This window comes from Podarcis raffonei, chromosome Z (genome assembly GCF_027172205.1).
Source record: "Podarcis raffonei isolate rPodRaf1 chromosome Z, rPodRaf1.pri, whole genome shotgun sequence".
Classification (NCBI taxonomy): Eukaryota; Metazoa; Chordata; class Lepidosauria; order Squamata; family Lacertidae; genus Podarcis; species Podarcis raffonei.
In genome coordinates, this window is record NC_070621.1 from 9,553,618 (window position 1) to 9,581,178 (window position 27,561).

Below are 27,561 nucleotides of genomic sequence, written 5' to 3' on the forward strand. Positions count from 1 at the left end.
AGATAAAGAACCCTAAGACTGAGGACCAGGGCTGCATTCACACAGAAGCTTATTCCATTTCCCCGACATTTCCCTAGTTGTTAATATCCACATTATATTTGAGCTCTCAGATGACATAAAAGCCACTTCTGGAAAATTAATGCAATATAGTGTCTGTTGAGCACTCATTTCTGTGTCATCTGATTCCAGAATAAAAATCCATTTAGAGCCTCCTTAATCTGGAAAATCACGTCAAGTGATGAAATTTGGGGTGGTATACTGGCATACGGAACTTTCCTGCTGTTTTCATGGGGAAATCATGGGGCAGCAGAAGCATGCATGTGCAGAAAGAGGTGGAGTAGTGCCTATGTCTGATTATGTTCGTTGCTGTGTCACACCACGTCCCCCTGCCAGAGAAGACATGTTGGGAAAACCGGTTGCTTGGAGTCGCAGGTGGGCAGAGTTCCATTGTGCTCAGGTTCTGCTTGATGGGCTTCCCATCAGGGCACCTGGGTAGCCACTGGGAGAAGAGAATGCTATACGGGCCTTTGGCCTGGTGCAGCTGGGTTCTTCTGATGTTTTTCTGTTCATGGGCTGGGAAGTTGCCCATCAGCTCTGAGCACCTGCATAGTAGCCAGAGCAGGCACCCAGGTCACACAGTCACAGACGTCAGCATTATGGTGATTTATGTTGTATTCTGATATTTACATTAATGAGCATTCACACTTTACATTGTGGGTGCCCTCTGTGGGTTTGCATGCAGTGCTACAGTTCCCAGGGAGCTTACTAGCAAACAGGGGCTGGCTTGCCTATCGGTGTTAATTTTTGGAGGTTCACGCCCAGCCTCAGTAATCAAGTTTCTTGCTGGGAGGTGGGGCCAGCCCCATTTATTAACAGGGGGTGGAGCCGACAATAGCCAGGCAGTCGGCTCTGGAGATTCACCCTCCCTACCCTCCCTTTGTTTAATGTTTCTTGTTTGCAGGTTAACTTTTCCTTCCTGTTTAGCGGGCGCTGCTACGGTCTTTGACTGGTTGCTGTTGAAGGACCGGGGAGAAATTTTCCTGCATTGGCAGGTTTTGTCTTCCTCATAGCAATTCGTCACAGCTTTGGCAGTTATGGCCTTGGGTGTAATTCTTTAGTCTTTTCTTTCCTATATGGGGGGGGCATGAAGTAGTGACTCACCCCTCTGCAGCGGCAATTCCGGGGTCCCCCTCTTAAAGGGGTTATATATATGGGTGTCACTGGCCACACACTAAAAAGTAATCAGTGAACTACCCTGCGTGCAAAGTCATTATCAGGATCAGGAGAAGTGTTTGGCCCACTCTTAAGTCCAATTTAATGGAAGCCACACTTCAAAAAGTATTGGGTCTGTGTGAAGGACAGCAAGGAACCGTCCCATGGCTCCCTGGACTCCCTTTGTATGGATGCAGGACCAGAGAATCATTCAGCAGGGCTTGTTGATGGAGAGTATCTGGGAAGATGAGCCAGATGTGAAACAGCTGAGAAGATACAGATATTGAAAATGAGGAATCAGAGTTCCATAGGTGCAACAGAATGTTTCCTCTCCCCCTCCTCTGGCGCACTCCTCCCAAATTTAGCCAAATTTAGTTCCACACACACCTGCCAACCATCCAGAGCAGATTTGGGATGGGGGAAGGAAAGGGGAGAAGGAGGTTCTGTTGTGCTCAAGGAACTGTCAGCTGCATAGTCATTTACTTCTATTATCATTATTGTTATTTAAATAATAATAATAATAATAATAATAATAATAATAATTCTGTTGTTGCTGTTGTATTTATATCCCACCTTTCCTTTAAGGCGCTCAAGGTGGAACATGTGGTTCTCCCCCCTCTCCATCTTATTCTCACAACAACCCTGTGAGGTAGGTGAGGCTGAGAGGTAGTGACTGGCCCAAGGTCACCCAGTGAGCTTCATGACCAAGTGGGGATTTGGACCCTTGTGTCCCAAGTACTTAGTCTAGCACTTGAACCACTACACCATACTAACTGGAGTCAACTATTTAACTTCAGGATACAAGACTCAGTGGCATAGCGTGGGTTGTCAGCACCCGGGGCAAGGCAAGTAATTTGCACCCCCTAACCCGTGGATTTGCGCCCCCTAACCCTAACCCCCAGATGTTGCACCCGGTGTGGCCGGCACCCCCTGCACCCTCCACGCTACGCCACTGACAAGACTCCAGGACCAGAGTCATCAACTCTTTCAGGCCTGTGAACATTTTTGCAAACCATGAGCACCATACAATGATCTCAAGCAGTTTCGCTGGCTACAAAGGAATGTTTCTTTTGAAGTCTAATTTCAGGCAGGGAGGTGGCACGTTTGCAGCAGGGAAGGCCCCAGTGGATGCATGTGTGGGTAAAACGTTGATGATGCCATAGAGAGCTGACCCCATTTTCTTTTTCACTGTGCACAGTGTCAGTATTAGCAGTTCCCCTCACTGTTAACACTGATGTGGCTCCCTCTTTAGATGGGCTTCAGGGCAATCCTCCCCCACCCAGTAAAATACAATAAAATTTCCTGACTGACCTAGCGAGGCAAGCTGTAATAATAAATAATAAATAAATTTTTATTTATACCCCACCCTCCCCGGGCAGAGCTGGGCTCAGGGCGGCTAACACCAGTAAAATTACAATTAAAACATAATGGGGGGAACCAATTTAAAATACAGGTTAAAATACAATTTAAAATGCAGCCTCATTTTAATAGTAGCCCATAGATCAAGGGAGGGAGGGAAACATAAGAGTCAGACTGAGTCCAAACCAAAGCCAGGCGGAACAGCTCTGTCTTGCAGGCCCTGCGGAAAGATGTCAAGTCCCACAGGGCCCTAGTCTCTTGTGACAGAGCGTTCCACCAAGTCAGGGCCAGTACTGAAAAGGCCCTGCCCCTAGTTGAGACTAGTGTGTGCATCTTAGCGACGGTGTTTATGTTCTGCTTTCACTGTCAGAGGCAGTATGCCTCTAACTGCCAGTAACCCACCTTGCAGCCTGGCTGATCTAAGGACAAACCCAACCCAACCAAGACTAAAAATTGCATTGCAATAAAAACACACACAAAAAAACTCATCCCAAACAGAAACCCCTCAAACACTGCCATATAAATTATAAAGCACTTGCGGTAGTGGCTATTACTCTGAGCTGGAAACAGAGCCAGAGCTATCAACAAACCAAAGGTACATTTTATGAATGGTGAATATAAAATGAATGGCTCTTTTTCCTGAATGCCGGGAAACTGTAGAGTTGTCATGCAGAGATAAACTGAGGTTTGCTAATTATAAGCAGTTCTCATTGAGCAACAGCAATCAGGAAGGCTGTCCTAAGCTGCCCATTTCCAAGGACCACTTAAGATATAAACTGACATTTGCTCCAATAGCCCAACCATTCCATATGCACCCCTCCACCTGCTTTTGATCTGAATGGAGCCAGACAGTCCCTTATATACAAATATACAGACACAACAATGGAAAGAAAGGGCAGAACTAATTGGGCTGTACAGCAGGGTTGGGTGATCTTATTCAGCCTGTGGGCCTTATACTATTATGGGAAGCCTACTGGGAGCCACGTAGTAGTATTGGGTGGAGCTAGAAGCAAAAGGGGGGTGGAGTAACAAATGTTAATTTACCTCTTTCTCTCCTCCATCCAGACAGGGAAGAGGTATTATCAGTGTCCAAGGCCATGTTCTAGCTAGACAGAAACACTCAAGGAGGTGGTAAAGTAAGGCTGATGAGGGGCATGTCCTGGGAAGAAGGAGTGTGGATGTCATGGACTGGTTGGAAACAGGGGAATGGTGGGAGGAACCAGCTGAAGAACCCCCAAGGGAAGAAGGCTCAGAGCTCAGGGAGTGGTAGTGGGGAAAGATGAGTGGTCAGAGGGAGAAGAAGGAGAAGACTTGGAGGAAGTATCAGAAGCTGAAGAGGTAACAGGGCTTAGTGAGTTGGGAGAGTCGGTGGCAGAGAGTCCAGAATCAGAAGCAGGAGGATGGGATGAGGGGGACCAAGAGGCAGAGATGAATCAGACTAATGGAGAGTCACAGGTGTCTTCCCCCTCCTGCGGTGACAAGCCACCCAGAACCCTTGTCACCCAGAAACAGAAGAGACATGGAAAGGGTGGAGGAGATGTTGGCTTCACGCAAGTGTGGTGTCATGGATGGGCTGGATGCAGGGGAGTGGAAGGAGGCAGCAGCTGGGGAACCCCCAAGGGAACCCAGGGGATTGGTAGTGGGATGGCAATGTGTGGTCAGAGGGAGAAGAGGAGCAGACTGGGAGGAGATGTCAGAAGCTGAAGAAGCAACAAGGTTTAGTGAGCAGAAAGAGGATGAGGCAGAGAATGGTCCAGACTCAGAGGCAGGGAGGAGAGGGACCAGGAAACAGAGATGAGGCAGGCTGCTGAAGAATCCAGGGAGTCTCCTCCTCCTGCTGTGACCAGCTCCCCTCCCCCCTGGTCTCCCAGAACATGCAGAGAAATGAAGAGGGTGGAAGAACAAGAGACAACATGACAGAGTCTTAGGCTGCTGGGGAAGGAACCGGGGGGGGGTCCTTAGAGAGTGGGAGGTGTGGATCTCACAACTGCCTCATTGGGGCAAGATCAACTGGGAAGAGTTGCTGTGAGTTGTGTGGAGCAAACAAAAGGCTGACTGCTCTCAACAAGGCCAGCCCACTTCCCAGAAACCTCTGCTCCTGCCTCATCATGTGACAAGAGATATTATCCAATCCAGTGGCTGCATGACACCGGAAATAAATTGAGATTTCCATGATAGTCAGGAGGCAGCTGGAAAACCAGCAATACCAACCAACCATGCCTTTTTTTGTTTGTGAGCGGGAGCGGAAAGCCCTGTCTCCCAAGCAAGAAGGTGAGGGTGCTGGACTCAATGGCTCCATCGAAGGACGGCCTCAGCAAGCTACCGTAGTGAGCTGTGGAACGAGGCACCCCCCCCCCAAAAAAAGATCCTGATTTATGTTGCAGGAGAAAATCATCTGTTTGGAAAGAATGAAAGACACTAATTTCTGCTTTGCTTGAATGGTGAAAGACAAGGGGTTGGCAATATTTTAAGTCACGTTTTTTCCCTGGGATCTATGTTATCTACCCTCCCATAAAGCAATGGAATGTAAAGTCTTCAGGAAGAGTGGACTTTAAAGATACATCTTTGCAATGGATTTATTTTATAACTAAGGACTTTGCCTGAAAGGTGACAGACAGTAACAACCTTGAGGGACTTTTGTGGGATTTTGACCACGCTTGGAACTTCGTATTGTGAAATAAAAATAGTAAAGGTAAAAAAGATATGTAACAACTGTATGGACTGTCTGTTACACACTCTGAAGAGAGTAAACTGTGGAGTTGGAGGTAATGGAACTGAGCATTGGCAGGATGGACTGCAGGGAGATTTATTAGTTTAGGGGGGAGGATGGAGAGGAGATATAGATTTTGTTGAGATTACATCACCCTACCCCCCTTTGAAGCGTGAAGCTGGAAATAAGAACAGTGAAAGGGACAGGATGGACCACAGTGTGTGACATATTGATGGCTTCTGAGACTTTCAGACAGAGAAGAAGAGATATGGATTATGTTTATTTATTAATAGGGAGAAGGGATGAAAGCTGGAAAAGTTGTTTTATTGGGAGCAACAAAGGAGGGAGGAAAATAGAGGGGACATCGATGGGGGAGCTGAAGTCAACTTTTAAATTTGTATTCATTTGGGCTCGCTGGGTCAGATCGAGTTCTGAATTAGTGCACATCATCTAATTCACTGATAAATGTGACTGTTCATTTTATGATGTGGTTTGTCAATTTCCTTTATAAGCTGCACTACAGGGGATTTTTAGGGGAAAGGACCCACAGCATAGATGGGGAGGGTTGCTTTTATTTATTTTCCTGCCTCCCAACACAAAACAGCCAGAGACCCTTGATTCCTTACCTGCCTTAAAGATCCACTCCAAATAGCCATTGAGTTCTCTTTCAATCTGCTGCTGTCTCCGGAGCTTCAGGAAGGCCCTCCTGTTCTCAACTCTCTCTCGTTCTTTGGCAAACTCACTGCAGGGAAGGAAATGGACAAAACAATACAACTCTTGCCCATCTTTGAGTTTCCCAGCAGATTTCCAGGGGACTATTCCAACCGCTAGGCTCTGGGTGGGGAGAGGCTACCAGCAGCACATCAGCCTAGTGCTTAAAAGCTTGCATTAGATGCCCATATATTACTGGGCAAAGTTCAAGGTTCTTGCATAAATTTATAAAGTCCACAATGACTTGAGTCTACGATACTTCAAGGACTGTTTGATATCCCTGCCCAAACACAGAGAATGCATGGAAAGCCTCCATCACTGCCTCCCCCCCCCCCAGGACTCAGACACATGGCTGGCATGCACCAGCTGCCATGCACTTAGTCTCATGGGTCTAACTCTGTGCAAATGGAGCCAGCATGGTTCTATGGTTCTTCCTCCACTGCCTCTGATTGCCAATTGCGGGAATTGCAAGTGGGGAGAGCGCTGTTGCACTCAGGTTCTGCTTAAGGGTTTCCCAGAGGCAACTGGCTGGCCACTGCAAGAACAGGATGTTGGAGTAGATAGGCCTTTGGCCTGATTCAGCAGGGTCTACTTATATTTTTAGCTGGAGGCTACAATGCAGAAGAGGCAGAAGGATCCCTGCTCACATATTTCCCATGTTGCATCCAGTCTGGCCAGATCCCACTCACAGGGTACTGCAATTGCTACACCACACATTCTGGAGGAAGGTAAAGGTAAAGGTAAACCATTAGGTCCAGTCATGACCAACTCTGGGGTTGTGCGCTCATCTCGCTCTATAGGCCAAGGGAGCCAGCGTTTGTCCACAGACAGCTTCCGGGTCATGTGGCCAGCATGGCTAAGCCGCTTCTGGCGAACCAGAACAGCACACGGAAACACCATTTACCTTCCCACCAGAGCGGTACCTGTTTATCTACTTGCACTTTGACGTGCTTTCAAACTGCTAGGTTGGCAGGAGCAGGGACTGAGCAACGGGAGCTCACCCCGTCGAGGGGATTCGAACCGCTGACCTTCTGATCGGCAAATCCTAGGCTCTGTGGTTTAACCCACAGCGCCACCTGCGTCCCATTCTGGAGGAAACTGCTTTCCAAATACCCACCCTAAAATCCCGACTCTTCTCATTAGCCCCTATTTTGCAGAGGCCAGTTGACAACTACTCTCAACTGTCATTCTTGCGGCTCCTGTCCTGAGCCTATGATCCAAACACGTATACATGCATCCATTGTATGTGTGCAGGTGTGGGGGGGGTGTTAATCATGGTCTTCCTTGTTCCTGTCAAAACTGTCACTTCCATTTAGCCTGGAGGGTTTGCACCCAAGCAGCTCCAAAGTGTTCCAAGCGACCCCACGGCACTCTGTTAATGGCAACCAGCACTTCCTGGCCCCGTGTTTACCTATCTCCCACCTCCCCTTTCCTTTAACCCCTGGCCCTCGGCTCAGGGTACAAGGCAGCATTGCCTCTTGAGCATTAAACACCCAACTTGGCATTCAGCAAGCATTTCTTTCTCTCATTCTCACTCTCTTAAAATGAATGCCCTCCCTTCTGGTTCAGTGCTTCAGATGGTGGCTCCATCACTCAGCTTTGATTTTCCGTTGAGAAGAGGAAAGGGATCTGACAGCTAGGAAGGAGCAAATGCCTGCATACTGAATTTGCCTGGTTAAGAGGGAGATGTCTTTCTTGTGCCAGTGACCTGCATTACCTGCTATAAATCAGGTGACGGGGACAGGATTGTGGCAGGTAGACAGGGAAAGGTCAATAGATGCATCTACACCTCTCCAAAGGAATGGATGGACCCAATAAAACCACATTATAAGTATTTATTATTACATTTCTATCCAAACTTTCCTCTAAAGAGCTCGTGGTGGTGCATGCAGCTCTACTTCCTCCCCATTTTATCCTCACAACAACCTTGTGAGGTAGGTTAGGCCGAGAGTAATTGGCCCAAGGTCACCTAGTGATCTTCATACTGGGAGGAGGGGTGGATTTGAACCCAAGCCTCCCAGGTCCTAGTCCAGCATTCTAACCAGTACGCCAGATTCTTTCATTTATCACCTTTTAGGGCTTGCTGATCAAAAGGTCGGTGGTTTGAATCCCCGTGACGGGGTGAGCTCCCGTTGCTCAGTCCCTGCTCCTGCCAACCTAGCAGTTTGAAAGCACATCAAAGTGCAAGTAGATAAATAGGTACTGCTCCGGCGGGAAGGTAAATGGCATTTCCGTGCACTGCTCTGGTTCGCCAGAAGTGGCTTAGTCATGCTGGCCACATGACCCGAAAGCTGTACGCCGGCTCCCTCGGCCAATAAAGCGAGATGAGCGCCGCAACCCCAGAGTCGTTCATGACTGGACCTAATGGTCAGGGGTCCCTTTACAATTACCTTTTACATATATCTCAAAGCAATATACAAATTTACCATAAAAATGGCTTAAACTGGTTTTCAAAAACAATACTGTTTTCAGAAGGGATGGGAGTAATTCAGTCCTGTCCCATTTCCAGGAAGGTTTGTTAATAGAAATCCAGAAACATTTAAAAGTACTTAAGATGTGTTTCATGAGTGGAACCCTGCCTCTGTTACCCACCCCCCTCCCAAAAAAATTTGTTTCCCCTAAGGTTGGATGGTCATCTGTCAGAGATCCTTTAGCTGTGATTCCTGCACAGCATGGGGCTGGATTGGTGACACCTGGGGTTCCTTCCAACTCTACAGTTCTATGATTCTATGATTCTATGACTCATTAGGAAAGAAATTGAAAATAAAACTGCCGCTATCATAATGCCATTATACAAATCTATGGTGCAACCACATTTGGAATACTGTGTAGAGTACTGGTCACCTTGCATCAAAAAGGATATTGTACAGCTGGAAAAGGTTCTGAAAAGGACAGCATCAAGGGGACAGTGTGGCTGCACTATGAGGTTTACAGGAAAGGTGATTAAGATGTAACATGATACAAGCAGTGGTTTTATTTTCCAGGGGATACTCAAGAGTGCACAGTACCAACATCTCTTTTTGTTGTTGTTAAAAAGTGTGTCACTTGCTGTAATAACTTCATGATGAGAAACAGCACCTACCGTAATTTTTGCTCTATAAGACTCACTCCCCCCCCCCCCTAAAAAGTAAGGGGAAATGTGTGTGCATCTTATGGAGTGAATACAGGCTGCACAGCTATCCCAGAAGCCAGAACAGGATGAGGGATCGCTGCTTTCACTGCACAGCAATCCCTCTTGCTGTTCTGGCTTCTGAGATTCAGAATATTTTTTTTGCTTGTTTTCCTCCTTCAAAAACTAGGTGCGTCTTGTGGTCTTATGGAGCAAAAAATACGACATTTTTCTGGGGGGAGGGGAGCACTGGATACAATGTATAAACTTATGCATGACATGGAGAAATCGCACAGAGAAAAAGTTTTTCTCCCCCTCTCATTAACGCTAGAACTTGTGGACACCCGATGAAGCTGAATGTTGGAAGATTCGGGAGAGATCAAATATTGTCCTTCTTCCCTTCTTCACACAGAGCATAGTTAACCTATGAAATCCACTCCCACGGGAAGCAGTGATGGCTACAAAGTGGGGTGGCATTAAAAGAGGGTTACACAAATGCATGGAGGAGAGGCGTATCATTAAAAGCCAAAATCCCTCTGTGAAACCTGGCTGGTGGTAACTGGGGCCAGGGCTTTTTCTTGTGGTGGCCCCATCCTGCAAAATGCCTGGCCAAGGGAGGTGTCTCTAAGACCCGTCACTACATTGTTAGGTGGCTTAAAAAAAAATAGTTTGGCTGACTTTCTTTTTTCCACTGATTTCTGATGCAGGTGGTTATTTTCTTTAATGTCCATTTTCTGATCTTCCAGAGAGGTGGACCGCAATATATTCTAATACAGCCATACCTCTTGTTACATTTCCTTCAGGTTAAATCTTTTCAGGTTGCGTCCTGCTGTGACCCAGAAGTACCAGAAAGGGTTACTTCTGGGTTTCGCTGTTTGTGCATGTGCAGAAACTCAAAATGATGTCATGTGTATGAGCAGAAGCGACAAATCGCGACCCGTGCACGCGCAGACGCAGGTTGCATTCTGCTCATGTTGCAAACGGGGCTCCGGAATGGATCCCGTTCGCAACCAGAGGTACCACTGTATTGTGTGACATTTGGATTTGTTAGTTGCCTTGGGTTTCTTTTGAAAATTTAAGCTTTTAATAAGCAGCAAGCTTGGGGGCTCAAGGGAAGCACATGCCAAAACAAATCCATTTCAGGTTGGCCTAGACTCTGGAGGGACTTGGGCCCAATATAAAATGGATTCTGGAAGGCAGGCTTGTAGAGTGTAGCGTCCAAATGTCCCTCATTTTCAGAGTAGGCCACATCATTCCTGAGAATGCCCATAGATTCCAAGCCAGAAAGTGTTGCCAAGTATATACTTTGCTGCCTATTGCCAAGTAAATATTCCAAGGGGGAGATAGTGGGGAACAGAGAAGTAGACCCAGACAGAAAGGCAGGTCGTCAGGCAGCTAGACAGGCCCCACGTATGATCCAAGGGGTCAAACTTGAAGTATGTTTTGTGGGAGAAAAGAGACAACTAAGTCGTCATGCCCTGCCCTCTAACAGCAAACTCAGGCAGTGAGTGGCCAAGTTGGGCCACTGTGAGAGAGGTACCACCATGCACAGAGTAACATAAGAAAGTGCCTTATTCTGAACTAGACCATTGGGTCCTTCTGATTCAGTACAGTCGTACCTCATTCTGCAGCCGGGATCCGTTTCAGAGCCCCAGCTGCTAGCCGAAAAGGATGCAGGGCAAAGTGCTGCGTCTGCTCACGCACATGGAGTGGTTTGCGCTTCTGTGCATGTGTGAAGCGCGATGTAGTGCTTCTGCGCATGTGGCAAACCTGGAAGTAACTCGTTCCGGTACTTCCGGGTTTGCTGCGGATATTCGCTGGAGGGGACGCTAGACAAGGCAGACGTTCGCGGAGGCATTACTGTACTGTCAACACTGACTGCAGTGGTTCTCCAGTGATTCAGGCAGGAGGTGATTCCAGCCCTATGTGGAGATGCCAGGGACAGAAACTGGGGCCTTCTGCATGCAAAGCAGATGCTCTGCCACTGAGCTGCAACCATTCCCTAGATGCCAAGGAGGCCCAGGATTTGCAGAAGCACAATTTAAAAATGATCACTATAGGGGATGAAAGCTTGAAAGGAAACCTTATAAAATAACCCTCCAATTAAAAAAATAAGGAGAAAATGTTATGAAACGTTGAGTACAGTATCAGTTGGAAAAGAAAAATGGGAAAGCATGGGTGTGTGGAATGGAGTATCCAAGAAGAGGGAATGGGTGACTAGAACCCTGTCAGGTGTTGGGGAGAGTGCTATATTTTGTAACAGGGCTCACTTGTGACTGGTAGGGCAAGGAGCCCAAAATTAGGCGGCACCAGAGCCAGTGACAGAGGCAACAAAATTCCAGTTTTGTCCTCCATCGTCCTCCCTGATGAGTTCCAAAGGGGCAATGCTGAGACTAAAGAGGAAGAAGCTGACAGGCAGAGTTACACTCTGGACTGGTTGTAAATGATAAGGCAGACAGGTGGGGGGTGGCTGAAGGCACCCAGGGACTGATAAAGGAGTGCCCTTTTTGCCCTAATGGAGCAGCCTCCGCTGGCATCTTTCCTTGCCAAACTGTTACTTGACCTGTGAATTGGCCCCAAAGGGAGAAGAGTACAAGGTGTCCCTGCCAGTAGCACAAATCCAGCAAGACTCATTTGCCAGATCTCTCACACACACACACACCCCGCACCCCCGCCCCTTGCTCATTCAGAACTGGCAAATGAAGCAGGTGTTGAGCTGAAATAAATTCTCCAGGTGGGGACACTAAAGCAGGCCAAAAGAGATGGATGAGTTTTGCAAGAAGCTAAATTTGGAACCTATTGTTGCTGCCTGTAGAACGGTGTCCAAGAAGAGAGACATAGCTCTACTCTGCTGATATATGTTAATGACACAACATCTCCCAATGGCACAGAGACAAGCATGGCAGGGCAAAAGGGGGGGTGAAATAAGGCAGGGGCACTAGATAAAACACAAAGGGCTTAGAGCCCCAAATGGGGGTGCAGAGCCGGTGGTGGAGGAAATTCCCAACCCCCCTAACATTCCTCAGATGAAATAGGGACATTTCTCACTCTCCCCACAACTGACCCTCCTCAACCTACCATTTTTGCGTGTGTCCTCCTATCTGAAGAAGGGCAATCATCACCACTGCTACACCAACGGGACACAGCACACACACACATGCTCCATCGTCCTGAGAAACCCCTTAATCCCAGTTTTGTTTTGTTTTATTCTTTGAGAGATTTACAAAAAGAAAAACACACAGCAATAAATAAATTCTAGAAAGGGGCAAGATTAAACGTGGATGCACAAAGCATTTTTTTAAAATATAAAAACAACCAAGACTTCTTTGTGCTCCACTCCACTCCCCCTTTCTTCCTGACCAAGGCTGCCCTGCCCTCTGCCAGTCCATCAGAGCCAGTATGTCATGTGGGACTGAGCAGCCTCTCCTCCTCTTTACCCACTCTCCAGCAACCACTACAAGCTGCCTAAGGGAAGAGGCCAGCAGTGGTGGCCATGGGAGTGCTGGCTCATCCTCCTCCCCAAACCATAGCTGTCAACTTACAGATTTGAAAATAAGGGATCAGCAGCCAAAATAAGGGATTTTCCGAACACAGGTATGTTCAACTTCTGAGCCCCTCCCAGCCAAAGGCAGAAAGCCCAGCCAGCAGCCAAACAAAGCCTCAAGCGGTGGTTCCCACAGTGCAGCAACCCGGCAAAGGGGATGCAGCCAGAAAAACCACTGTCACCTCTCTGCTGGGAAGCGCTGAGCAAAGGCGAGTCCCCAGGCAACGTGGCCGATTTGATCAGTCATTCTTAGACTCCTTATTGGGTGAGCAACGCAGCCAAGCAACACAGTTGGAGCACAGGGAGGGAGGGAGAGGAGCTGCTTCCTTTGAAATCCAGGAAATTTAAGGGACATCATCAGTAAGGGAGAGCAGCGGGACACGGCGCTGGGATAAGAGAGTTTCCCGCCAAATAAAGGACGGTTGACAGCTATGCCCCAAAGTCAGGAGCAATTGCACTGACGTGGGGGGGAATGGGGGCATGCCCAGATCAAATCAGAAGTCAGGATTACTTTCATAATTCCAGGACTGTCCCTGAAAAATCTGGAGACTTGGAGGGTATGAACACTGGCGGAGGAAGAGGAGTGCGGGGGGAGGGTACTGCCCCCGGCAGCGCGATACTGGTAGGGTGCCATCGCGGCTGCTCCCCCTGCCCGTGCAGGGTACCACCCCTGGAACACACGCCAGCCCCATCCCTGCCTGATCTCCACCCCCCTGGTGTCGAAGCATGAAGCTCCACCACTGTGTATGAAATTCATTGAGTTCTGAATTGTACTTCCGAACCTTGCACAAACTGAAACACAACCAACCTTTCAAAATTATCACTCTGCTCTGAATTTTGCAATGCAGTTCTCCAAAATAAACAAGAAATGCCCCCCCCAAAAGGCAGAGGCTTACCTAGGGTCCCTTGAACCCTTGACAAGGAGATGTATCAGTAACCCACCCCCTGAAAAAAAAACAACTTTACCGCAATAGCGACATTTTACTCCACTGAAGTACTTGAAACTCTGGTATGCCTTGTAGACTTAAACACAGGCTGGGTCCTTTGCTAACTGAACTATTTTGGCATGTGACTTTTTTATTTTTAGAAAGTAAATGTTCCAGTGAGCGTCAATCCAAAATACTTACAAAGTAACACCCCACCCCCACGTGCCCCAGTCTATATAATGGGCATGTTGTCACTATACATACAAGGCAAGCCTTGTAAAGGATTCTTTGGCAGTGCCAAATAAACCAACCAACCATGCAGTCCTCTGTGGGCCTACTCAGAAAATTGCTCCATGGAGTTCAATATGGTTTAGTCTAAGATTAAGTGTATAGGATTGGTGCCTGACTGCATAACCCTATTCAGGCGTAAGTTCTGCTGAGTCAAAGGAGGTCTTACTTCCTAGTACAGCTGTACCTTGGTTTTCGAACAGACTAGCTCTCAAACATTTTGGCTCCCAAATGTCGCAAACCCAGAAGTGACTGTTCCAGTTTGCAAACGTTTTTTAGGAACCTGAACATCTGACAGGGCTTTCACAGCTTCAGATTGGCTGCAAGAGCTTCCTGCAGCCAATCAGAAGTCACGATTTGGTTTTCAGACCTCCGGAACAGATTCTATTCTACTTCCAAGGTACGACTGTAAATTGGATTAGGATTGCCACCATATGTTCCAACCTCCAAAAGAGTGAAGCATATTGGTTGGTTCCTCGTGGCTCTGAGCCTTGATTTAAGAAGTCCTGGTTGCATTGTGCACAGGGTTACACTTGCCTATGAAATGAAATTTAACAGTAAATGATTGCCGTAATTAGTGATTTAAATTGTCATGTAACAAGTGTGGAGGGGGGAGACCCTCTTCTCTGAGTGAGGAACTGGCAGGACATGTGAAGACATGAGCCCTTTCATGAGCTCAGGCAAGGGCAGCAAATGGAATATGTCCACTTCCAGTTGGTGAGGCACCCCTGGCAGGAAAGAACAGCAGGATCCACTCCTCCTCCTATTCCTCCTGGTTTGCAGAGGAGCATTGTGGGCAGCAATGTACCCTGGTAGGCCATTGCCAGGGTGAATCAGGCTCAGGGTTCCCCTGGCCTGGATGGCGCCAGATCCAGGGCAGAGGAAAACCCTCTGCAGGCTTCTGCAGGTGCTTGCTCTCTTTCTGCCTGCCCCTGCCCCTTGCTTGTACTACTGCAATGCACTCTACGTGGGGCTACCTTTGAAGGTGACTCGGAAGCTACAACTAATCCAGAATGCGGCAGCTAGACTGGTGACTGGGGGCGGCCGCCGAGACCATATAACACCGGTCTTGAAAGACCTACATTGGCTCCCAGTACGTTTCCGAGCACAATTCAAAGTGTTGGTGCTGACCTTTAAAGCCCTAAACGGCCTCGGTCCAGTATACCTGAAGGAGCGTCTCCACCCCCATTGTTCTGCCCGGACGCTGAGGTCCAGCGCCGAGGGCCTTCTGGCGGTTCCCTCATTGCGAGAAGCAAAGCTACAGGGAACCAGGCAGAGGGCCTTCTCGGTAGTGGCGCCCGCCCTGTGGAACGCCCTTCCAGCAGATGTCAAAGCGATAAACAACTACCTGACATTCAGAAGACATCTGAAGGCAGCCCTGTTCAGGGAAGTTTTTAACGTGTGATATTTTACTGTATTTTTGGTTTTTATGGAAGCCGCCCAGAGTGGCTAGGGAGGCCCAGCCAGATGGGCGGGGTATAAATAATAAATTATTATTATTATTATTATTATTATTATTATTATTATTATTATGCTGAGAGCACCAGTATCCTGTGAGTGGGGTGGGCTTTGAGAGAGGGCACCCCACCCAGAGTCAGCCACAATCCTGATCAGCAGGAGCAGGGGGCGATCCTGCCTAGCCTCTGCCCTCCCACCTTGTCCTGAGATGCTTGTGGGGACGGCAGAAGTATTTGTTGTTTGGGCTCATTGTTGCCAGCAGCCTTTCCTGACCCATGACTGCTGACCTTTGCCAACTCACTAGCTTTGATTGAAAGGTGGCAGGGGAGGGGGAGAGCAGTGGCACTTCCAGTTTCCTAGCAGGCGCAGGCTTGTATTTTGAAAGTGCTCCTGCCAGGTCAAAAGGGTTCCTGCAACATCCAAAAGGGGTCTAGTGTCACTTCCTCTCCCTGTCAATCTCCAATGGTGATTTTTGCGCGCACACCTCTGGAATCCTTGGCAGGGTCCAGTTTCACCAATCTCCTCTGCAATGCTTGGCAGGGTCCAGTTTCACCAGTCTCCAACTATGCCTCTGAATAAAGCATATATTGGCAGCACAGGGTGGGGGTGGTGCTCATTGGGACTAATAGGGTGGAAGGCAGTGGAGGCCAATAGTACGTAGAGTCAGAGCCAATGGCAGGCAAAGCCACCTCATCCTCCTTTAATTCCCATCTTCCTCCTTACTGCCCTGCAAAGGAGAAGGGGGCTGACATTCTATGCACACACCTTTGAACTGGTCATAAGTAAGAAGTTAGGCTTGTGGAGCCAGACTGAGGGCAGACTGGGCTTGGTAGCTGATGTGCCACATTTGCCCTAATGGACCAGCCTTCATTTTAAATCAGAGGTATACAGTGGTACCTCTGGTTAAGAACTTAATTCGTTCCGGAGGCCCGTTCTTAACCTGAAACTGTTCTCAACCTGAAGCACCACTTTAGCTAATGGGGCCTCCCACTTCTGCCGCCACACGATTTCTGTTCTCATCCTGAAGCAAAGTTCTTAACCTGAGGCACTATTCTTGGTTAGCGAAGTCTATAACCTGAAGCGTCTGTCACCCGATGTACCACTCTATTTTATTTCAGCAAGCCTACCCAAAGATAATCCTTTAGTCACCCATATTCTTTTAAAAAGTTTTTCAGATTTCATTTAACAAAATGTATCCATCACTTACCAAAATAAAAGACCATTAAGCCCATGCAATAAATCGAGCGGTATAGTGCATTTTTGCCAAATATAGATCATTTTTGTATGTTATTTTCACAGACATGTGCATTTATATGCACATTTTCCCTTTTGTACACATTTTAGTACCTGCTGCTTGGTTGGAGGGGTGCATTGCAAAAATCAGGGAAGTGATCATTTTTTAAGACTAAATCTCTCTCTCTCTCTCTCTCTCTCTCTCTCTCTGTGTGTGTGTGTGTAACAGTGGCATACCGTGGATTGCCAATGCCCAGATCAAGGCATGTTTTACAGCCTCTATTCTATCTAACCTATGGTGCACGCACACACAAAGCCGAGGTCGGTAGAAAGACTTTCTGTCTACAGTCAACAAAAGCAGCAACACCTGGAGCAGGGCTTGCAACTCCCCACCAGTGGCCAAGCGCCCAGCCAAGGTCCTGGGATAATCTCCCCACAACTTCTTTGGGTCCATACCTGAGCTGCCCACTCCCCCGCCCCTCCTCTCTCTCCCTCTCTCTCTCCCTGATTCCTCACGTACCAAGTTCCTTGGATCTACCAGGAGTTGCTGTAGGGTGGGGAAGATGATGAATATGGCAAGAAGGGCTTGGCATGGGAGACAAGCAGGGTGGGAATGGTGGCAGGGGCTGCAATAGTGTGGGGGCTGTGTGCTGACTGTTCCTTTACCTCGTTGCACAGGAAGATTGCACTGGAGTCAGAACAGGGCATACACTGTGGGGGAGGGAGCTTGCAGGCGGGCCGTGGGTGTGCTCCCCACTGGAGAGGGAGGAGAGAGGAAGGTTCCCCTCTGGGCCCACTGCACTGCTTCCTGAAGTGCCTTCTGGACTCAGGTCACCTGTGTTCACTTGCTTGCCCGTGCTCTTCTCCACCCAATGGGTCCATTACGCACCGCCACACCTCCTGGCCCTCCTCCCACCACACTATTTGCTATTCTGATAATGGGATCAAGGTGCGTATATAATCACATTAGCCTGGGGGGGGTGGCAGCAAGGATGTGCTTTCCTAAGCAAGAGCCTCTCTGATGGTGCCTTCCACACACACACACAGCTTTGGGCTTTCTGTGGGCTCTCCTCACCAGGGTGGTGCACTTCTGAGTTGAGGAAGAAGGAAGGAAACCTGGTGTGCAGGATCAGACTCACTCCAGCCCTCAAGAAGCTCCCAGATGCTCATCCACCAGATAGAGAGACCTTCAGCTTCCCAGGTTTTTAATGCCATTGCTCCCTCTGCCCCATTTTAATGACATTAAAAATCCAGGAAGCTGGAGAAGGGGGAAGCCACGTATCGACCACTGTTCTCCCCAGCCTATACCCTCTCCCAGGGTTTTAGCTGTCCCTTTGCTCACCAGCAGCAAAATGCAGCTGCCATTGCAAAGTGGCACAGAGCTAGTTGCAGGGCAGCCTGAGGACGTGACAGTCATGCGCCCTTCCAATCATTCCAAATCAATCAGCATTCCTCTGTCCCGCTTGCAAAAAAAGGAAAAAGCCAAAACTGATGGCTCATCCACACCTGCTTGTCCCACACCTAGAAAGCATGGGTCCAAGAAGTGTTTGTTGTTGTTGTTGTTGTTGTTGTTGTTGTTGTTGTTGTTGTTATTTATACCCCATCCATCTGGTTGGGTTTCCCCAGCCACTCTGGGCGGCTTACAGCATATATAGAACAAAGTAAAATATCAAGCACTCAAAACTTCCCAATACAGAGTTGCCTTCAGATGTCTTCTAAAAGTTATGGAGTTCTTTATTTCCTTGACATCTGAAAGGAGGGTGTTCCACAAGGAGGGCGCCACTACCAAGAAGGTCTTCTGCCTGGTGTTTTGCTTGACCCACTGCTTTCCTCAGGAAAACCCACTATTTACCTCTGAATTGGAGCAAACCTCAATATGCAGAAAACCAAATTAACATTTGCTCTGATTTGGAAGTAAAGAGAGGGTTTCCCTGGGAAAGTGGTGGGACAAGTAGAAATGTTGATGAGCCCTGACACATCTCCCCATCCCTAAGAGCCAGCTGTTTCAATGGGAAAAGAGAAACATTGGGGAAAATGGAGACTATAGTTAGACAACCTGAGCTAGGAATGCGTGTACCTGTCCATTTCTGTTTCCCTCAATTTCTCATTTTTCCAGTCTTAGCTGCAGTGCTGCACATTTCATGAGCAATTGGTACATTTAACAAAACAAAAACAATCAGCTTGAATCCATTCATGACCGTTTTAGTGCAGATTTGTCCAAAAATACACCCCTTTCATATGAGGTTTGAGTTATATTCTCTCTCTCAATCAATCAATCAATTTTCCCTAGCAAAATGAATTGTTGCGTTATTTTCACTAATGTGCATTTATTTGGGTACACACTTTCCTCAAATATATGCATTTTTGTACACATTTTTGGTTAGTGGACTGCATCATAAAATCCAGAGGAGTGTGAATTTCACAGGGTAACTATTTTGGTTTTGTGTCTTGGTTCGAGAAGTATGAATTGGGTAGTTTATCACTAAAATGCAAACCACATTGAATTTCTTCTCTGTCCCCTGCTTTACCCTGCTACCAGATCCTATTAACTGGAGGTGCCAGGTATGCATGTGTTCAGCCACTGAGTTATAATCATAGGAGCATAAGAAGAGCCCTGCAGGGCAGGGCAGTGGTCCATCTATTCCAAAATTTTGTTTTCAGAGGGCCCAACCAGACGGTCAAGGGGAACCCACAAGCAGGACCTGAACACAACCGCCCTCTACCTTCCTGCCGTTTCCAGCATCTGCTATTCAGAAGCATTGCCACCTCTAACAGCGGAGCTAGAGCCAGTGGCGTAGCGTGGGTTGTCAGCACCCGGGGCAAGGCAAGTAATTTGCGCCCCCTAACCCGTGGATTTTGTGCCCCCTAACCCATGGAGCGCGCCCCCCCAGATGTTGCGCCCGGTGCGGCCGGTCCCCCCTGCACCCCCCCATGCTACGCCACTGGCTAGAGCATAGCTATCAGCATGGCTTTTCTTCAGCCGGAACTCACCTCACTGGAACTCACTTTTGGCACCTCTCAGTTGGGTACCATTGCCATTCTAAGAGAACAAGAGAGGTGTTCATGGTGAGTTCCGGCACCTTTTTTTCTAGAAAAATAGCAGTGGCTGTCAGGCTCAATAGCCATTGATAGCCTTATCCTCCCTGATCCTATTTTAAAGCTGTCCAATTTGGTGGCCTTCACTATCCCTTGTGGGAGCCAATTCCAGAGTTTAATAATGTCATCCCCATTCTTTCTAACACAACACTGACTGGCATTTGCTGCAGGTGACTATTGGAAGATGCTTGGCATTCTACGGCACACACTGGATTGCTAAGCCATTCTGGCACCCGACAAATGTAGATCAACATGGTTTTTTTTAATGCCCCTGATGGTGCAACACACACACACCCAGAATTGGCCTGAGTTAATGCTCCCCTTGCTTCGCTTCAGCTCAAGCATTAACAGTTTGTCACGTTCATGAAAAGATAATCCTCCATCTGGGCAGGAAGCAGGGGGAGTATTCATTCTCAGGTTTCAGAGCCATACATTTCATCTTCCCCTAGCATAGCCCATCCTTTGTATTGTGCAATTCCTCCTGGGACTCCAGCGATGAGCAGATGCTTTGCAATTCCAGCTGTTTTGATGCAACTGAAAGGAAATCTGGGCTTTAACTTCCGCCCAATGCACCTGTGCTCTCTTTGCTTGGGAAAACTCAGGGCAAGATTTGGAGGGTATGGGAAGAGAGGAAGAGCTTATTCCAGTTGCATCCATCTGCATAGATCAATGGTGAGCAAATGTTTTCAACTCAAGGCCCATATCCGCTCGTAGGAAAATTTCTGCATGCCAGAGGTGGTCAGGTACAGAGGCAAAAAAAGGGGTGGAGAAACAGGTGTGACACTGACCTCTGCACAGAAGGGTACAATCCAGCCACACAAAAGACAAAGGTTTCTACACACATGACTCTCTATCCAGGCAAGGAAGAGGCATCATCACTTGTCAAGGACGCATTTTGGCAAAGTAAAAGCACTTGCTTTTACTGGAACAGGGCTGATGAGAGGTGTGGCCTGAGGAGGGTTTGGTTCTTGCTACTGTGGGTTCAGAAAAGAGTGACCAAAATTGATCAAGGGGCTGGAGAAACTCCCTTATGAGGAAAGGCTGCAGTATTTGGGACTTTTTACTTTAGAGAAAATGTGAGTAAGTGGTGGCACGACAGAAATATATAAAATTATGCATGGCATGGAAAAAATTAAGGAGAAAAGTGTTTTGTTTTTTTCCTTCTCTCTCATAACAGTAGAACTCATGGCCATCCATTGATGCTGAATACTGGAAGATTCAGAACATTCAAAGAGTATTTCTTCATGCAGCACATAGTTAAACTGTGGAACTCCCTCCCACCAGAAACAGTAATGGCCACCACTCTGGAAGGCTTAAAAAGAGAATGGGACAAAATCATGGAGAAGGAGGCTATAAACAGCTACTAGCCATGATGGCTGTGCTCTGCCTCAGAGAAATTATTCCTCTGAACACAAGTTTCTGGGAATCACATGTGGGCAGAGTGCTGTTGTGCTCATGTACAGCTTATGGGTTTTCCACAGGCATCTGGTTGGCCACCGTGAGAGAAGGATACTGGGATATGAAGGGTCAAGTCCGTCTCATATTTTTATGCATTGGAAGAGGTCACACACATAAACCTGATGGATGGAAACCCAGTTTGAAATACCCTCCCAAGACAGTGCCTAACCTTTAATTTCAAGTCCATTTGGCTTTTGACTGGTGGATTTTTCTGAAGTGAAAGCACCACTTGAAAACCAAATGCAAGGTCCTAGTCCCCTTGGAGTTCTCTCTCTCTCTCAACAAGGCTGGATAGTGAAAGAAACACACATGCTTTGGCCACCCCACCTGAGGGTCCCCTTTTGAGGTGAGGGAAGCTGAAGCATCAGGTCATGTCAATTGCCATGAGGGACCCCTGCCTGGGCCTGCCTTCACAGGGCTCAGCAGGACAGCCTTGGTCCTGCCATCTTATGTACATCAGCCTTTGGGCATCTCACATGAAAGTCCTGCTGGGAGAACAAAGGGCTACTCTACAGCTGCTGAATTATTCATACTGGAGACAAGGAGCAGGGAAATGCCTTTCTTCTCCAACACAAAAGCAGCTGCTGAGAAGGGATGGGTATGCCAGGAGAACACTTGGCTGGCAAAAATAGTAATGGTGAAGGTGAGAAATCAGAAGTTTGAATAGGCTGAAGCTGGGAATGAAGTTCTCAGTGCCAGTGCTTCATATTGCCATTTCAAATGGACACATACTGTTTGCAAACAGAGTTCTTTTAAAGTGCCATCTTACATGCCTTACACACACACACACACACACACACACACACACACACACGTCCAGAGAAAAGTAGGAGATGCACACATACTATCTGTGTGCATCTTCTTCTCCATGCCCCTGGCCACCCACTAGCCACCATTTTGACAAGCCTGGATTGCTCCAGGTGCAACCTGAGGCCATCTCAACCTGCTCTCACCACACCATGGGTTGACCAGAATTAATATGAAACAGTTTGAGATTCACAGAATCAAAGAACTGTAGGATTGGAAGGAACATCACGGGCCATATACTCCAACTCTCTGCAATGCAATCACAGCTAAAGAATCCCTGACAGGTGGCCATCCAACCACAATTTGAAAACTGCCAATGAATGAAAGTTCAATGCCTGCCAATGGCAGGTGGAGCCAGTTAATTCTACTTTTCCCCCCATTCTCCTTCCTGCTGGGTTCTCCAAGGAACAGCACCAAGATATGAAGGAAGAAGGCAACTCAATGGACAGGTTGTAAGCAAGAAGGAAGGCAAGTGAGGGCTGGTTGAGGACAGACTGAGGTTGGTGAAGCACTGCCCCATTTCCCCAAACAAAACTAGCCTCCATTGCATGAAAGGCTAGGAAATACCTCTCTTCCAATCCCAGCTAAGAATGATGTAATCCAGTTGTTTTTATGTGAAGAGCAGCTGCAATTTGGAGGTCTGTACAGAGAACGATACACAGAGAAAGACTGTCTCCCTGGAGACTTGATGTGGGAGTAATTAGGGATATGGGGGGATTAATTTGGTTTGTGTTTACATGCGAAGCTACCTAATTTATGCTTCCTGAACAAATACATGAGGAGTGGGGAATCTTTTTCAGCCTGAGGGCTGTATTTCCTACTAGGTAATCATCTGGAGGGAAGGCACGTGCCAGTGGTGGGTGGGTCCAGAAGCAACAGGAGGTGGAACCACAAATATAAATTTATTCACACATCCTTCTCTATCCTCCATCCAGGCAAGGAAGAGGCATCGGCATAGTTCCAGGACACAAGCCAGCCAGGCAAAAACATTCAGGGATGGTGAGAGATGTGGTCTGGAAAAGAGGTCTGTCCTGGGGAGAGTCCCAGGGGCCAGACAGAGAGGCATTTGGCCCCCAAGCTTGAGGTTTCATATGCAATATGCAAACCAAGCCCCAACTATTCTTTGCAATTCAACTTTCTCTAAATCTGGTGATGCTGTTCCCCAGCAAGCCAAAAGTTGATAAATCACTGCTCGAAGTCAATATTTTTCAACACATTTTTCAAACAAATTTTCCCCCCACATCCCAAGAGGGCATTCCCTAGCCACTAGCACAACCTCCTTTGGAGGTAAAGAAAAAAGAGTATTGTAGAAAGTCACCAAGAACACACAAAACGTTTCCCCTCCTAGACACATACTTGCCACCTGTCCCACTTTGAGCAGGACGTCTCAGATTCTGTTTCAAATCTCAGATGTCCCAACTATTCTGCCGCTGCTGCTGTGAGACCTCCATTGAGGCCTGCTGCAGCCACAAACATACTCAAAGAAGCCGGGCCACACTTCTGGAAATATGGAAGCAGCTACAGTGGGTCTTGTCATGGTGGAGGCAGCAGAGGAGAGCCAGTGAAGGTAACGTGGTAGGTGGGCAGCGAACTTGCAGGTGGTGTCATAGTGGTGTGGCCTGGGCACACCTGTGGGTGGCAGTGGGGATGGAGGTGGTCTAGGATGGAGGTGGCCTGGGGGGTGTCCCCCCTATTTGGGTTGGGAAATGTTGGACGGGATAGGACACTGAGAGAGGTCCTGGGGATAGTATATGTTTGGGCTATGCATCAGATCTGGGCTGATTTGGATTGGTTTGCAGTTTGGCCAGATCAGGCTGAGACAGCTTGGGATCACCCCAAATTGGGTTGGCCTTCCCAGAGTGATTCAGGGCTGGCATACAGGCAACAGGGGTGTGGGAGATGAGGCAGGTGACAGCCTCTGCAAAGAGTACCATGAAACAGTGTGCAAAAGGGCTTTCAAACAGCCCTGCACTTCATTTCGGTTGCATATGCCTATTTCCAAGTAGGCAACATGCATGCGTAGGCAAACTGAGGACTGAATCCCCAACTTAGGTTCAGTCCTGCTCTCTGTATTGCAGTCAGGAGAAGGGGAAGGAGAAACAGCCTCTCCTTCTTCTCCCACCCCTCCTGGCCACATGTTTATCAATATGGTTTAAGACCCTAATTGAGCATTAGGACTGACCCCTGAATCAGTTTGGGGACCAGTTCTAGGTTGGATCAGCCAATGTCAAATTGAGACAAACTGCCAGATTGGGTCCTCTATCAGATCAGAGTATGGGGGGTGTGCACAACCCCAGTTTATATGGTTGCCTGCTTGTTTTTACTAGCTGTGTTCCAGTGCCTTTAACAGCATCTTGACACATGGACATTTGATAGGGGACACTTCGTCTGCATTCTCTATACTGCTGTTAGGAAAACTTTTCCATGATGCATATTTTATTTTCATGACAAACTGCTGCTAAAGGCAGAGAAGCAGAAGCAGTAAATTAGTTGGCAAGTCAAGTTCTCTGCCTAATGAGTTAGATGGGGGGAAGTTTATTAAATAAAGCAGTAGGAACTGTATGTTCAGACTGAAAATATTTGGGGATACCTGCGTCACAGATACTTAAAAACATAGGTTAAGGTCACCTTTTGTCTCTCATTTGAGCCACATTTCCCCTCGCCCAACTTTACTTCTGCTTTTTGCTACTTTCCATCCCGCTCTTACCACTTCCACCACCCACCATCAGCATAACAAGGTCAAAGTGCCCTGTATCTCAGTACGATGAAAACAAAGAACAGCGCCTTAGTCTGGATGATGCTTGTTAGTTAGTAATTATGTTCCAGGAAACAGAGGGAGAAACATAGGTCTTGTTTATGATGTTGAAATGAATAGAGATGAGGGAGGTTAATTATAAATCTGTTTTAGGAACACTATAGACCTAAGTGCAGGATGCAAACATTACCTTAGGTCATTACTCATTTCTGAAGCTCAGAAAATAATGTAGAGTGGTCTATTTGCGAAAATAATGCACAGTAAGAGTGGGGAACATTATTCAGCTCAAGGGCTGCATTCCTTTCAGGATAATCGTTGCGGGGGGGCACATGCCAGTGGTAGGACAGGGCCAGAAGTAAAAATGAATGGAGCAATGAATGTAAACTTCAGCATTGTACATTAAGCTAGTTTCTACATACATTCTCTTGCCACCCCTCTATCCTCCATCTAGGCAAGCAAGAGGCATTATCAGAGTTCAACACTGAAATCCAGCACCGAGGGCCTTCTGGCGGTGCCCTCATTGCGAGAAGTGAGGTTACAGGGAACCAGACAGAGGGCCTTCTTGGTAGTGGCGCCCGCCCTGTGGAACACCCTCCCTTCAGATGTGAAGGAAATAAGCAGCTATCCTATCTTTAAAAGACATCTGAAGGCAGCCCTGTTTAGGGAAGTTTTTAATATTTAAAGCTGTATTGTTTTTAACACTTGATTGGGAGCTGCCCAGAGTGGCTGGGGAAACTCAGCCAGATGGGCGGGGTATAAATTATTATTATTATTATTACTATTATTATTATTACTATTAGACACATCTCAGTGAGTAGAAAGACTGCAGGAGGGTGTGAAGTTGAGATATCATGACAGTTTTATCACTTCATGAAAAATAGCTGTGTACAAGAATGTGAACTGAAAAGCTGAGACTGGATGCAACCATACCACACCTGTGCTTCCCCAGGGGTGGGGAACCTGTGGCCAGCCATTGTTGAACTAAAGCTACGATCATCCCCAGGGAGTGTGGCCAACTGTCAGGGAATATGGGATCTGTGGCCCAAAACCTGGAGGGCACCATGCTGGTTATCCATGTACAATATCCGAACCCATGTTGAGAAAAGAAGAGAGGTTAGTTCAGCTTCCTGGTTGCATCTAGAAAGAAGAGACCCTGCTAGCCTGGATGCTAGAACTCACTAATAGCTGGCATTTATCTCAGGAAGGACCAGGCCCTGGCTCAATCAATCAGGCACTTAGAGATTCTGCCACCGTCACCACTAGAGATAGAAGATGAATTTGATTCAATTAGGATTTTAATGTGAACCTATCTAAGGCCCCTCTGCCACTATACATTTAAAGCAGCATCATTCTACTTTAAGCAGCCATGGCTTCCCCTAAAGAAACCTGGGAGCTGTAGTTTGTTAAAAAGTGTTCACCCATAGCTACAATTCCCAGAATGGTTTAGCAATCAATCCCCATTCCCAGGAAATGCTGGGAATCGTAGGTCTCTGTGGGAGGAAATAGGGGGTTTCCTAACAACCCTTGCGGGACGCGGGTGGCGCTGTGGGTAAAAGCCTCAGCGCCTAGGGCTTGCCGATCGAAAGGTCGGCGGTTCGAATCCCCACGGCAGGGTGCGCTCCCGTTGCTCGGTCTCAGCGCCCGCCAACCTAGCAGTTCGAAAGCACCCTCGGGTGCAAGTAGATAAATAGGGACCGCTTACTGGCGGGAAGGTAAACGGCGTTTCCGTGTGCTGCGCTGGCTCACCAGATGCAGCTTTGTCACGCTGGCCACGTGACCCGGAAGTGTCTCCGGACAGCACTGGCCCTCGGCCTCTAGAGTGAGATGGGCGCACAACCCTAGAGTCTGTCAAGACTTGCCCGTACGGGCAGGGGTACCTTTACCTTTTTTACCTAACAACCCTCAACAACCTTAATAAACTACAGTTGCCCAGGATTTTGGGGAGCAACCATGACTATTCAAAATGGTATCATACTGTGTAAAATGACTAGCACAGATGAATCATAGTATTGTAGAGTTAGAAGGGACTGCAATGGTCATCTAGTCCAACCCCCTGCAATGCAGGAATATCAGTTGAACTATCCATGACAAATGACCATCCAACTTCTGCTTAAAAACCTCCAAGGAAGGAGAGTCCACCAGCTCCCGAGGGAGCCTCTTCCACTGTCAAACAGCTCTTACTGTCAGAAAGTTTTCCCTAATGCTTAACCTGAGTCTCCTTTCTTGTAACTTGAATCGATTGTTTCAGGTTCTACCCTCCAGAGCAGGAGAAAACAAGCTTGCTCCATCTTCCATGGGACAGCCCTTTAGCTATTTGAAGATGGCTATCATGAAATCTCCAAATTTTGTGATGATGTTCCCCAACCAAATAATGCATGCAAAAATGTACATACTAGGGGAATGCATGACTAAAGATACACACATTAACCTGGGGTGGAGGAACCTTTGGCCCTCCAGATGCTGCTGAACATCTCCCATGTGTATGTGCCGGAGTTCCGTTGGGATCGCAACCAGCACAAGTATACACACAGAGAGTTGTTCTCCTAGACTTATTTCAGGAATATTTGGACTGTTTGGCTCTGAGATATTGAGTTGTGCATGTCATGATTATTTTGGCACTTGTATATATTATTAAAGATTTCATGTAAAAGAAGGTATTGAAATGTCATACAATATTTTAAATGAATTTTCGTAAACCACATACTGAGTTGTTTAGTTTGTGATTGAACTCCAACTCCCATCAGCCCCAGCCGTCACAGCCAATAGCCAAAGCTGATGGGAGCTGCAGTCCAGCAGCATCCAGAGGGTGAAAAGGCTTCCCCACCACTGCATTAGTGAATGACAGGTCAGAAATGCACCATATTAGACAAAACCCAAAACTGGATGCAAAATTCT

The 27,561-nt window shown here is 47.5% G+C and overlaps 1 protein-coding gene across 10 annotated transcripts in view; it reads right to left on the bottom strand.

Moving 5' to 3' along the window:
* Nucleotides 1-27,561, bottom strand: part of CACNA1B (calcium voltage-gated channel subunit alpha1 B) — a 324,850-nt gene that overhangs the window by 151,610 nt on the left and 145,679 nt on the right. For all 10 annotated transcript variants that reach the window (XM_053373456.1, XM_053373453.1, XM_053373452.1 and 7 more), the window contains exon 8: nucleotides 5,908-6,023. In XM_053373456.1, the coding sequence (XP_053229431.1) occupies nucleotides 5,908-6,023 (116 nt within the window). The remainder of the gene's footprint in view (nucleotides 1-5,907; nucleotides 6,024-27,561) is intronic.